The sequence below is a fragment of the Scophthalmus maximus genome, chromosome 5 (genome assembly GCF_022379125.1).
Source record: "Scophthalmus maximus strain ysfricsl-2021 chromosome 5, ASM2237912v1, whole genome shotgun sequence".
Taxonomy (NCBI): Eukaryota; Metazoa; Chordata; class Actinopteri; order Pleuronectiformes; family Scophthalmidae; genus Scophthalmus; species Scophthalmus maximus.
The window spans coordinates 18,509,689-18,522,447 of NC_061519.1; the positions used below are offsets into that span (position 1 = coordinate 18,509,689).

At 42.2% G+C, this 12,759-nt stretch overlaps 1 protein-coding gene across 9 annotated transcripts in view; it reads left to right on the plus strand.

The window, feature by feature from the left end:
* The window catches only part of LOC118310777 (phosphatase and actin regulator 1-like), a 44,808-nt gene that overhangs the window by 28,350 nt on the left and 3,699 nt on the right, over positions 1–12,759 (plus strand). For 6 of the 9 annotated variants that reach the window (XM_035634046.2, XM_035634047.2, XM_047331898.1 and 3 more), the window contains 9 exons: positions 384–464; positions 2,234–2,437; positions 3,000–3,327; positions 4,960–5,159; positions 6,925–7,081; positions 10,081–10,136; positions 10,400–10,456; positions 11,247–11,308; positions 12,270–12,410. In XM_035634046.2, the coding sequence (XP_035489939.1) occupies positions 384–464; positions 2,234–2,437; positions 3,000–3,327; positions 4,960–5,159; positions 6,925–7,081; positions 10,081–10,136; positions 10,400–10,456; positions 11,247–11,308; positions 12,270–12,410 (1,286 nt within the window). The remainder of the gene's footprint in view (positions 1–383; positions 465–2,233; positions 2,438–2,999; positions 3,328–4,959; positions 5,160–6,924; positions 7,082–10,080; positions 10,137–10,399; positions 10,457–11,246; positions 11,309–12,269; positions 12,411–12,759) is intronic. The other 3 variants (XM_035634049.2, XM_035634044.2, XM_035634045.2) reach the window with 2 other exon arrangements.

Below are 12,759 nucleotides of genomic sequence, written 5' to 3' on the forward strand. Positions count from 1 at the left end.
CTGTGGGACATGCCATCCTGTGCCTAATGCATTTCTATGAGAATCGTTGCCGGAACATTTCCATTATCCGTTACCTCGTTGTTAATCAAGGCCGATTGCTTAAGTTTTAACTGTACCCAAGAGGAGCCACAGTTTGACAGATCGATATATCTTTATAGGATTAAATCACACTGTTCTTTCTGTAAAAGAACGTGTTGATATTTAAAAAATATACCTTGCATATACCTTGCAAATATACACACATGATCAATATGATATACTGTAGATTTATTGATGTCTGGATAGATAAGTCAAGAACACTTTTGGTTTAGCTACCGATTTTCGTTACCATAGCATCTGGAAAATCTGGATGTTATAATGGAATTTTCTTCTTTTCCCCTCAGCGTTGGAGAGGAAGATGTCAATGCGACAGAGCAGAGATGAGTTGATCAAGAGAGGAGTGCTGAAGGAGATCTTTGAAAAAGGTGAGCTGATGTTTTTCCTTGTGATTTAACTAAGGTGGAAACTGTCTCGGTGCAAGATGAGTAGACATGATGCACTTAATTAGACGGCCTTCAGTTATTCATCTCCTCATTAATGACTGCAGCAGTCTCTGAAATGTGCTCTGCGAGATTTGGCACAGGGCATTTAGAGATATAATCTTTCATTATAGATATTTTGTAGCATTTTATAAACTCTTAGATCTCGACTTGACGTGTCTCAGACGTCCCATATTCACGGAGTCTGTCAGCAGGGTGCCCCACGCATCGGCACATCAAAAACAAAGTTTAGCGCAGCCGTGGAAGTTCAGTCACTCTTTGCAAGATGTAAAGAACAAATGAGAAAAATATACGTTCTTCTTTATTGTTTATAAGATGAGGCGAGATAAGCTGGATCTTTATAGATCCCAAAGGAAAGTTCTTTTGGCCGGTTTTGCTCCACAGTTAAGGTCCAAAAAATCAAAACAAAGTATATACGAAAATAAGTGAGTATAAAAATATAAGAAATATCAGGTGTAAGAAGTAAACGCAAGAGGAGCAGCGCCTGAAGAGGCCAATTAAACAAGTAAAAGAATAAAATTAAAAATAAACTCAAATGGAAGAAGTGTTAGAAGCAATGACAAGGGGGAATAAGTAATATCTGATTATTAATGTTTAACAAATTGGACAATGAAAAGACACTTTTTGGACAATGATAAAAAGACAATTTGAAGTCAAAGCCAAAACAAATGTCTTACAATTTGACCTAATAATATAAAAGATTTTGATATAATTAGAATATTGTATTGATAGAATGCAACTACTGCTCTTTGCTTTAAAGAACTATGTAAACAATGTGTGTCTAGCCTGATGGGTAACTGTTCAATAGTGATGGTGATTGAAAAGCTTCTTCTCCAATTTCAGTACAATAACTGTCACTCCGTATTAATGAGGCCAGGTGCGTTCAATTCCCCTGCCCAGTGACAACCTAGTTTCCATTTTTTTAAAAACACAAAAAAACTTGTTTGCACAGCTTGATAGATTTGCTGCGGTTATTTTTATGCATACAGGGCAAATATTTACTATCTCCCAGGAAGTTTTATTATGAAAAAAGCACTGACATCTCCCACAGTAACTTGATCCCTAACTGATTCTGTTTTGGCTGTGCGGAAACAAGAAATGGATCAAGTGCAGACAAACAAAAGAAAAGAAAATTTTCAAATGAATTTGCATAATGACAAAAATCTGTTTTCTTTTCTGGTGGCTGTGGATCGTAAGCGGCTTTAACTGGTCACCATATCTGTGTGCCAGGATTGAATGTGGCATACACCAGCTAAACCCTCATTCCAGTTTCACTCAGATTCAAATGGTGGAGAGTTTTGCCAACAATATGGCTTAAAAGTTACAGATCAGATTCAGTATATCCGTCAAAATAAGAGACTTTCATCAGAATCCAGAAACTCTTGCTCCCAAAATCATACAGAGGCATACTAATGTATGTATGTAAATACATTGTGTGTCAGAATATGTGAGCGGCATTGTGAATTGCACTGTCAGCCTTAAAATGTGATCATTCAAAAAGCATCAAATGGCTCAGCGCTGTAAAAGATTTAAAAAGCAAAATGTCTGTCAAGCCGCTTGCCTGACACTGGTTCTCAGTCTGGGGTTTGCTGACTTCATTCTAAATGTTATTTGACTTTGTCTTTCTTGTGCAGCGGCGAAACGCACCTTTTCGACTCTCGTCCGAGCGTTTGTTTCTTCTCTTCTGTTTTTAGCAACTGTTGAATTCCGATCCTCGATGGATGGCGGAATCTGCACTCAGGAGCCCTCTGTTAAGTCGTCTATGGTCCTGCCGACCAAGAAATCTTTCACCTACCCAGGTGACCTTCAGGGTACCCCCGCCAAGCCGCCGCTGTACCACAAACAGCCTCCCGCTCTCCCTCCAAAGCCTTTCTCTAGGATCCCAAACCATAGCACAGGTCAGCTGTCTATGTTAATGCTCAGTGGCAGGTTCCATCACTCTAATCTCTTTAGATTATGGTGTTTTGTGTTGATTTGTTTTCTTATTTCCAAACCACTTAATAGTATTTATTGGACCCCTATTAATTATAGCACACATACATAAATAAATAGTATTTATTGGACCCCTATTAATTATAGCACACACACATAAATAAATAGTATTGCACTAACGAAGGCTGTCAGTAGAAATAAAATATCAGAGCACTTGTTTTGACAGTTTTTGTTTTAAACCCTACCTGCATTGCCACACATGTGCACAGGATTATAGTAGTCTCATTACATTCCCCTGTGGTCAGGTCAGCCGGGCTCTCTCCGTCATTGTCAATCTGTCAGTACAGGGAAGTGGCATTACCCTGGCCTAATTCCCACCACTCTGCACTGACGTCTGAGCCATGTCTGATCGTCCATGAGCTCTGTTTATCTGTCTGCACCAGCAGAGTGTAGTGAATGTGATATATCCCAGTAGAAATAATCAGTAATCCCTCTCTCTCTCCCCCTGTTTATTTTTTCTCTCTTTAGATTCTTGCCAGCCAATGAAGTTGCCCTGCAGGCCTGGAGGAAAGCACTCTCCACCTCTGCCTCCCAAGAAAGTGATGATTTGTGTGCCTCCAGGGGGGCTGGACTCCTCCACCTCCCCTTCCCCGTCACCCAACCCGCTCAGCATTCTCCAAAAGTGTGCCGCGTCCCACCACGGCACACTGCTGCCCTCCCATCTCGCCAGCTTGTCCGGGTTCCACCAGAGCCACGGCCACCCGCTCCAGCTCCAGTACGGCAGCCTGCACACACCAAGTCGAATCATCGAGGAGCTCAATAAAACCCTGGCGCTCTCCATGCAGAGGTTTGAAAGGTTGGTAGCCGTCGGCGCTCAGGTCATTAAATGCGATTGTCCTCCAGTGGACTCACAGAGGGATTATGGATCTCTGTCTGTCTGCACATCACTCACAATATGTTAGTTGGGCTAAATTTAGACATTTTCAAACATGAAAATCAATCCGCAAAAAAAACAAAAAGCGTTTGCCGTTCACACATGATGAGCGCAGCGGGAGATTGTCCGAGTCAGATGCTTTCACAACAACACAAACATTTCCAGAACATTCCCTGGCGTCTGGGTAGAGCATGCAGGAGGCAGGATATGACGATAATTCCACTGCAGAAAACAGTGTGTTTGTTTACAGTCATCAACATGCCCACTAGCTTGCTGTGAGATTTTCCTGCTGTATTCTCACACGGGCTCAGTCTCACCTTGTTCAGAAATAATCCCAGTGTTGGCTGTAGAAAAGTTCTGTGAAATGTCCAGACTGCAGTGCATGTCTGGAAGCAGCTCATGAGAAATGATATCACTCAATTTTAAACGGTTAAACATATGAATCGTATGTCACAAACATAAAGCTATAATAAAAAAAATAATCAAAAAACTCCCTCGATATTAAAAGCTCTCACTAAAATCCGCTCTAATCAGAATAATAACTGAGAAGATTATAATTAGCGTGGATCATCATGTTTATTAGCTTTTTATTTTTGTGGCAACTTTTCCAACTACCTTCAAATCTGTCCTGGTGCTATCGAGGTCATGTCCTGCCATGTGTCGCTGGTGTACAGCTCTAAATTAGTGCACTGCCTCACAGGACAGCATTGGCCCAATTTTGAAGTAAATGTGTGTATGTGTGGGCACAGGCGCATTGGAGTAGGTGTCCCTCCAGCAGTTGGCTTGACATAACATGACCAGCTGCGCTCCTTCTTGTTTGTGGTGGTGGGGGGGAAAGGGACAAGATAGCGGATTGGACATTATGTAACCTCTTGCGTTAGGTTCTCTTTTTCACCAAAGCCATTTGGGCAGGGATAAGGAAGTAATGGTCCCGACATGACTCACAATTAGTCTGAAAGCTTGACGTGGTTACGTAACAGTGGCTCATCGTAAGACGCTCCAACTTGACTGTGATTAATCAATCTATCAAATGTGCTTAAATCTTGTAATGTAAACAGCTCTTGAAAATTAAGTGTGTTCCCTTCACCTTTTTTTTTTAATAATACAAATTGTATAATCAGTTAATCTTTTCCCCTTTGTAGTTCGAAAGGATTGCATGGTATTGCGTAGGACTGCACAGAAGTGTTGTGTATTTCCATATCTCTCCTCTTTATGTTTGGATTAAAAATCCAAATCTATTTTAAGACTACAGTATGTACCAGAGGGATTCCTATTGTCTTAAATCACTTCCTGTTTCTAAATCTAGATAAATCTTCATGGGTTATTGTTTTTGTAATGCCAAGCCATAATTTATGTGAGCTGACTGTAAAAAGGCGGTACAGAGCTAGACTTAAAATGTGAGGTTTCTCTTGTAAACTAGATCTTTGCCAGTGGGGGGGCAAGCTCGTCCTCTTAGCGAAGGCCAAATGTTATAGCCATGAGCACGTAGCGTTACATCAATGCTCAGGTTTGGTTCAGAACCAATGAATGCATCTCCACTGTCACTGCCCCCAGCTCCGCGTTGCACGGCGGCGGTCAGTGTCTGCCTCTGGACAGAAGGGAAGTGCCGTCTGTGATCATCGACTACGAGGACGACAAGGAGAACATGCCCGACGAGTCGGACTACGAAGACCTGCCCAGCATGTACAAGGACGAGGACGACGAGGTGGATGACGACGAGGATGACGACGAAGACGACGACTCCATATTTACAAGTGAGTGGCGGTTATGCAACGGGTTGACCTCGAGGGGTCGCGTATGTTTTGATTTCACGAATAAAGAGGAAGTTGGTTTCGTTAGCGGTAGATTAATTTAAAGGTAGAACTGATGATAAATAATAATAATAATAATAATAATAATAATGTGTCAGAGGTGGCGACTGTGACTGTGGTGTTGCCATCTGCTTGAAGACTTGTATTTAGGCCAGTGGTTTGTCAAACTTTTTGAGTCGCGACCCACCAGAATAATCAGGCTGGTGGCTTTTTTTTTGGTCCTGTCACTCACTGTTGTCAGCCCGATGTTTCTCTGCACCATCTCACTTTAAGAGCAGATGATTCGAAAAAGAACATGATGCTTCCAGTTTTAAAAAAAAAACTATAATTATTTATTGTTTTTTTTTTTTTCTTTTCCCCTGAGCTGCCAGGCAGCTGGTGCTGAACACCCCCAACTCATGTGCACACAGACTCTTACAATCCCCCTTAATAACATCCATTCTAAAGGAAATCGTATCACTAGTACAGACAATTTAATGTAAAAAACTATTCCCAGTTTTAAATGTATTTATTTATTTAGATTTTTTTTTCTCCCTCCACAACCATCCTGTAGAAGAAGAGCGGTGACTCGCAACGTGTTGCAACCACTACGCTCATACTGCAAGCTCTCTTGATTCAGTAGGAAAAAAATGCTCTTAAAATGAAGATAATATTGTTTGATGCTACACTTTCTGGGACAATATATCGTCCAACAAAACTTTGTTATCGTGACAGGCCTGACTGAGGTCACTTGTTTGACAGACAGAGGAGGGTTGTGGAGCCCTGCGTCCCTTAAGAGCAACAGCTGTTGAGCAGAATGAAGATTACGAGCAGGGGTATGAGGGATGAAAAGGTCTGCTCAGTAAGGAAGCGCAAAGGCCATTGAGTGATTTAAAGACAAGTAATGAAATTTTAAAATAGATTCTAAAAACCACGGGTAACCAGCGCAATGAGGCGGGAGCTGGGTGTAATGTGGTCATATTACAATGTGATCAGGATTGTCAAACTTTTTCTTTTACTTTTGCACCTTACGTTGGGGTTATTCTCTCCTTTAGTGGTTGTACAGTAAAAGGTGAAGGCAGATTGTGAGAATTGATCATATTGTACCTTTTACAGGTGAATTGTATTTGTAAATTTGGTGGCAAGGATTAGAAGGGGGTCGGTTGTTAGTTGAACTTCAACGACCGGGGGCCAAAATTAGGTTCACAGAAGTGGACCCAGAATCATGCTCTCACCCATGGCAACGTGTCGTCTCACCTCCTCTTCGCAAAGCTGCTCAACTGCGCGGAGCAGTCTGTGTCGTTGACGCCGTGAATCCTTATTTTCACATGGGCGCACACTGGAGCTTTTGAAGGTTGTGATCGCTCATGTGTGAGGGAATCGCCCAATATGCCACATCGTGACCTTAAAGGGCAGTGGATGAGTGATAATTAAAGGTACAGTAAACTTGGTTTAGGGACAAATTTCCCCCCAAAATACATAATATATACATAATTCAAAAAGTCAAATGCCACTCTAGTTTACACCACAGTCAGTTTCAATATTTCAACCTATTTCTGTCAACAATGAAAACTGTCCAAACTAGGAAATAAAAATAAACTTCTCGGAGCTATCAAAAGTAATTGCTGACATTTAAAAAAAATCTGCCCTAGATCTGTGCTTCATCACTTCAGCTCGATGTCATGTTTGACTGTGGTGTGTGTGTGTGTGTGTGTGTGTGTGTGTTTAGGTTCCCTGGCTCAAAAGGTGCTGAGGAAAGACTCTTTGGCCATCAAGCTGAGTAACCGTCCATCCAAGCGAGAGCTGGAGGAGAAGAACATCCTGCCCATGCAGACCGACGAGGAGAGGCTGGAGTCTCGGCAGCAGATTGGCACCAAACTCACGAGGTGAGACATGTGCATTTTTAGAGACTCGGAAAACACACATGCACAATTTATGGGCGCAAAATAATACCAGTACACCTGGTCGAGGTTGCCGCAGCCAGCTCGACGACAACCACTGTGGAACAGCGACGACTCTTCTCAGCCCAACTGAGCATTTCGTCTTGCTCTGAGGTGACAATGGCCCAGTATCGTGGCTGATTAAACCGTGACACCTCCCAAAGCTCATGCAAATGTGTGTCCTTTTTCTTCTTCTTCTTCTATTGAAACACTTTTTCATATTCTTTTAGTTTTCCATTACTTAACATCCGATAAGGATGAACGTTTTATCTCGTTAGAATGAGGCTGTGAAAATGGAGCTGACCTAATTTCAGCAATGCATTGCCCCTCCCTCCTCTTTTCTTTTTTTTCCTTCTCTTGTCTTCACTCTAGCGCGCTCTCACTCCTCTTTCTTCCTCCTGCCTGACTTCCTCCCTCGCTCACTGAATCACCACGGTGATGCATGTGCCAAACTATCTCGACTCCTCCGCACACCAGAACCACGCAGCAAGCCACTTCATACCAGCAGCTTACACACACACAAACGTGCACGTTCCGCTGGTGTAGTGTGTACAAATCATGGGAATTTGTGTACATGTATCGACGTCATGAATATGAATTGTAGGAATTGGAACAGATCAAACAACATAATGTTTTTCCCCAACGGATCGCAGGCCTCATTCAATTCCGCTTCTCTCTGAATGTGTTCTTTGAACATCCCCGATGCCCCACTGTGATTGGAACACAGTGCATGTTCCCAGAAGGCCCAGCTCTTTTTAGTTGTCATGTTCCCAAATAGCTCTGTCACCGTGTCCTTTGCACGGTGTCATCCCACACAAGAAAAAAAAATCCTAATTTCATGCTTTAGCCGACAGAATTGTGCCCCTGTAATGTCGTTGCTTGTGCCAGGCCCATCTGAGTAGATTATGATAATGCTATTCTGGGATATACTAACCTAAACTTTTCTTTTTTCCCAGAGACCCCTTATCTCTGAGAGTTTCAGCTTTCCCCCTTGAGAATGTTGCTGGGTCATTGTCTAATATTGTCTGTTATATTTTTTTTATGTGATTTAATGTATTATGACGTTTATGCCTCTGAAAGAAGTCCGTTGACATATTCTGGAATACGGTGTACTCAGTCACTTTCTCACAGAGAAGAGAAGATTGATACCAATGTCATATGTTTTAATATGAAGCTACAGGGAGATGATTAGACAAGAAGCAGGTGGAAAACAGCTGCCTGCCAGCACATATAAAACTCCACCTCTAAACACTCACTGCAGTCAGGTAATGATTCTCTGTGGGTTGATCACTACCAGTGACCCCTAGTAATATTATCCCTTTTATATATTAAAAAAATATTGATTTACTATAGCTTTTAATTAATTGACCTTATAATTAGATATTTCATATTTTAGGGAAGAAAAAAACCCTTCTCTTTAAGTGCGTGAATACCAGAAAATTATAGGAAGGTAAATGTCTTAAAGGGGCAGTAAGCGATTTTGGAGAAAGCTTGTTTCTGTATTTGTTGTTGTTGTTGTGATTTTACTCCTCTGGTCGGGCCGCGAACCCCGACTTCCTGTGTGCGAGTCCCGACGCACAATTCTGTAGACATTTTCCGGAGTTAATGTCACAGCTTATGTTATGTCAGCCCTGCGATCGACGGTCGATTTTCGCCCAATGTCAGCTGGGATTGGCTCCAGCGATTCTAGATAATGGACTTTATAAAACCTTGTGAAATTCCTTTATGCAATCTCTTTATATTCATGCTTCTGGTCTTCACAGAACGGGCAATCAGACAGTCAATGAGGCAGAAGATGCTTAAAATAAAACTGTCTCTGACAGTATAATTTGCTCAGGAATGGACATCCACATGGATGTTTTTGACCAGCCTGTGCATGTTTATTCACAATAGCTGCGGGGTTTTTTGCTGACGAGATGCTGACAGAATCCTCAGACCATCAGCAGCTAGGCCAAGAACTCCCCTCAGAGTCAGTGGCTTGACTCTTCCCTGAACAATAATCCTCAAGTGGGAGAATAACTGACACGTGAAAATGAGACGAGACAAGCCGGGCAGAGTACAGACTCTGCATACAGTACCTTACAGGGACGAGTCGTTTTAGACGGCTGTCAGATGTAATGAGGTGGAGACAATTATCGATCCAGTGTCTACACTTGGGTCTACTGCCGCACGGTCCTCCTGACACAGTGCTATAATAAGGGTGTTCAGTTTAAGAATGACCTTTCAGAGATTGCCTTTGGGTATCCAAGTCATTTTAACCACTTACAAATTGAGAAAATTTGAGATAATCTGTAGAAGATGTATCACGTCAGATGTTGCATAAAAGAAAGGTGTGATGTCCTGTCCATGTGTTTTTGTAAATGTGTGTGGTACTGTAGGTCTATTTTAGGTATATGGTGGCAGATTTCTGCATTTGCATTTGAAGGTGTCATAATTGCACTCGCTTTATTCAGCTTCGTATGACGGCCGAGTTGTCAGGAATTCTTCTTGTCTTTTGCAGTCTCTCTTCCTACATTGCACCAGAGTGAGATAAGATAATCCTTTATTCGTCCCACAACGGGGAAGAGATGTACAAAATATATAAATACTATATACAGAGCAGAAACATGAATTGCGCATTGGAGCGTAAGAATTGCACAGTTATTCACTTGGAAGAGAAGGGTCCATCTGTTGTGAGGCTAGAGCCTAAATGAGATGCAAACTTTTCAGCTATCAAAAATTATATATAAAATGACCGGGGTCATACATAAGATGTGCTTGAAACAGTGGTCAGTTGCAGACGTATACAGTCAATGTGGTGGCGTAATTCCTAAAAGGTTCACGGTTAATTATGTATTAATTTGCATGAGGAGGAACTTCAGCGTTCTTTCCTCCCACATGCATTCAATGTTGCCTCGCTGACCTCTTGGAGTATGTGCTAACCATGGATGCATGTTTCTCACCAGGCGCTTGAGTCAGCGGCCGACTGCAGAGGAGCTAGAACAGAGGAACATCCTCAAACGTGAGTGTCAAACTTGTATTTTTAGCATCATATCATAGCTTTTCAAGTAAATTCAAGCGTGAATAGTTTATCAAAATGCCAAAATGTTCTATTTTAACTGTGTGACACTTTGTAGTGGAGCATGAATCCATGTTTGTAGCAGCCTTGTCAGGCATGCAGGCTTTATGCAGTGCAGCACGGTGATTTGCGAGGCCCAGTTATGTGAAAGCCATTGACATACATCTCTCTTTATTCCTCCTTGGTCTGCCTTTAATGTGAGACAGGCATGCAGGCATGCAGCAGGCAGGGCTCCCCGAGCAGTCACGTCCCGAGAGACAGGGGTTCGTAGCTCAAACACATGCAGTATCAGAGAAAAGCCGTTCTGTTGCCTGGGTCTCTGCGGCTCTCGCATCAAAAGACTGATTTACCAGCAGTTCCTGCTCTCCCAAAGGCTCCTGCGTGATTGGCACAGCGGAGGAGCAAAACACAAAGCCTTAAGAAATTCACGAGTCATGTCCTCCCCGCCCCTCAAACGCATACAGTACCAAGGTTAAAACAAGCGGGGCTTTTTGCTTTCTAGAGACACAGCGGAATTCAAAGCTGTGAGTAGTAATATAGGTACAGCATGTGTTCAACACAAGCACAAATGCAGTTTGACTGCCGAAGCTTCTGCAAACAGGAAGCGTGTACCACGATGATTCTTGTTTACTTGTGGCTTTCCTTTTACCATGCTCCTCTGATCTGGAGGGGTTTTTTTTCTTTGTGATTGGCACAGAATATAGAGAGCCACACATGGATGGATGTTTTGGAGAACACAAAAAAATATATCTTTATAGTTAAATGAGTCAACCTGTTCAACACACACATGAACCAAAAAGCCCTGGAATAACTTGAGATGAACAAAGCAGTGATTTCTCCCCTGATACCCATTCCTAATAGTATTGAATAGCCAATGATGGAAACTGCTTTTAAGCTTTGAGAAACTTATCCTGTTTAGTCAGGATTTAATGAGCCACATTATGCAAATGGGGTGTTTGTTCCCCTTTTCAGTAATTTCTAAACATTTCGTAAACAAGTCTCCTGTTTGCATGCGTCTGCAGTATCCACACTGATCCCCTTGATTCTTTGCAGCTCGCAATGAACAAGAGGAAATGGAGGAGAAGAGGGAGATAAAACGGAGGCTAACGCGAAAGGTGAGTCCAAAATGCGTCCAAAGGTGCAAACCCACGCCCGATCTTAAAGCACTCTCCATTGACCGCCACAGGATATACAAACACTGTGATGGAGACACGGATGTCCTAGTTGCCCTTGGCCCCTCAGCATGTTGGGCCGCCCAATCCTCGGACCCCACTTGGAGGTGTTGAGCATGTTCCCATCACTTTCAATTAAAGGATAACACTTTCTGCTCACCTGCAGACTTGCTCAACACAAAAATATCTCTCCATTTCTCTTTTTTTCAATTACAATATGTACTGAGCAGAACATTTTACTGCAGAAATATAAACAAAAAATTGATGGGACTGCTTTTTCTACACTACCTGAGATATATCCTTTGACATTTCTTATGATCATATGCTTAATACTGCAATAACTTAACACCAGCCTATACGGAGTATTTAGTTTATATTTGTTTGTCCATTGGTTACCAATGTTGATTTCTACACAAAATTGCTTTATGATATACTTGTTTCAAATGACCAATTGCCTATTGATTTGGTTTTTGATAGAGTATCTTCTACATGTAGTATTGATTAAATGACCTGTTTTAATATTGTTGTAATGACTTATTGTTTCATAATTAGTTACATGGGTTTTGGTATGTTGTTTTCATGCGTGGTCCAAGACTACCAAGGACTCTCAATTGTGACACTTACCTGTGAATGCAGCGAAGCGAGCGAGTGCACTCAAGTGATATACTTCCGTTTATTTTTTTGCAAATTTAATAATGCCCTTGTACACGGAAGAGCGTCTGCAGCTTCAGTAAATGTCCTGAATTCCCAAGCAGTGTGATCTTTGAGCCCCTTTCCGATGTAGCTTCATAAGAAATCATTAGATGTTTTAGTTATAATCAAAATGTGAGAATGTGCAAACCATCCAGTTTAGAAATCTTTTACCCAATTTTCTGTTGTCTGACTTTTATTTGTTTCCCCCCAGCTGAGCCAGAGGCCCACTGTAGAGGAGCTGAGACAGGCGAAGATTCTCATCCGATTCTGTGACTACGTGGAGGTGTCCGACGCCCAGGACTACGACAGGCGGGCAGATAAGCCCTGGACCCGGCTCACGGCCGCTGACAAGGCCAGTACTAATCTCATAGTTCAACTGAGCTGAAGTTTTAAATTAATGTCGAGATTCCTCCTTGCATGCTTTGAAATTTCACACAGCAGAACCATGCTCCCCACCCCCCACCCCTTGTACCTCCATATGACTCAATCCATTACGCAGGTGAGAAACGGCAGCATGATGTTTTTCCTCCTCTCTTGTTACGGCAAATTCCACCTCGGCTGTTTTATTCCTCTTGGTGAGTGCGTGAACACCCTGGAGCAGTCCTGCTGCTCACTGCCCGGCGGTTCACGGTGATGACTTTTAATGAGTTCTTGATTTGATTTTTCTTTCTTTTTTTGCAGAGCATGTATTCTGCCTTCTT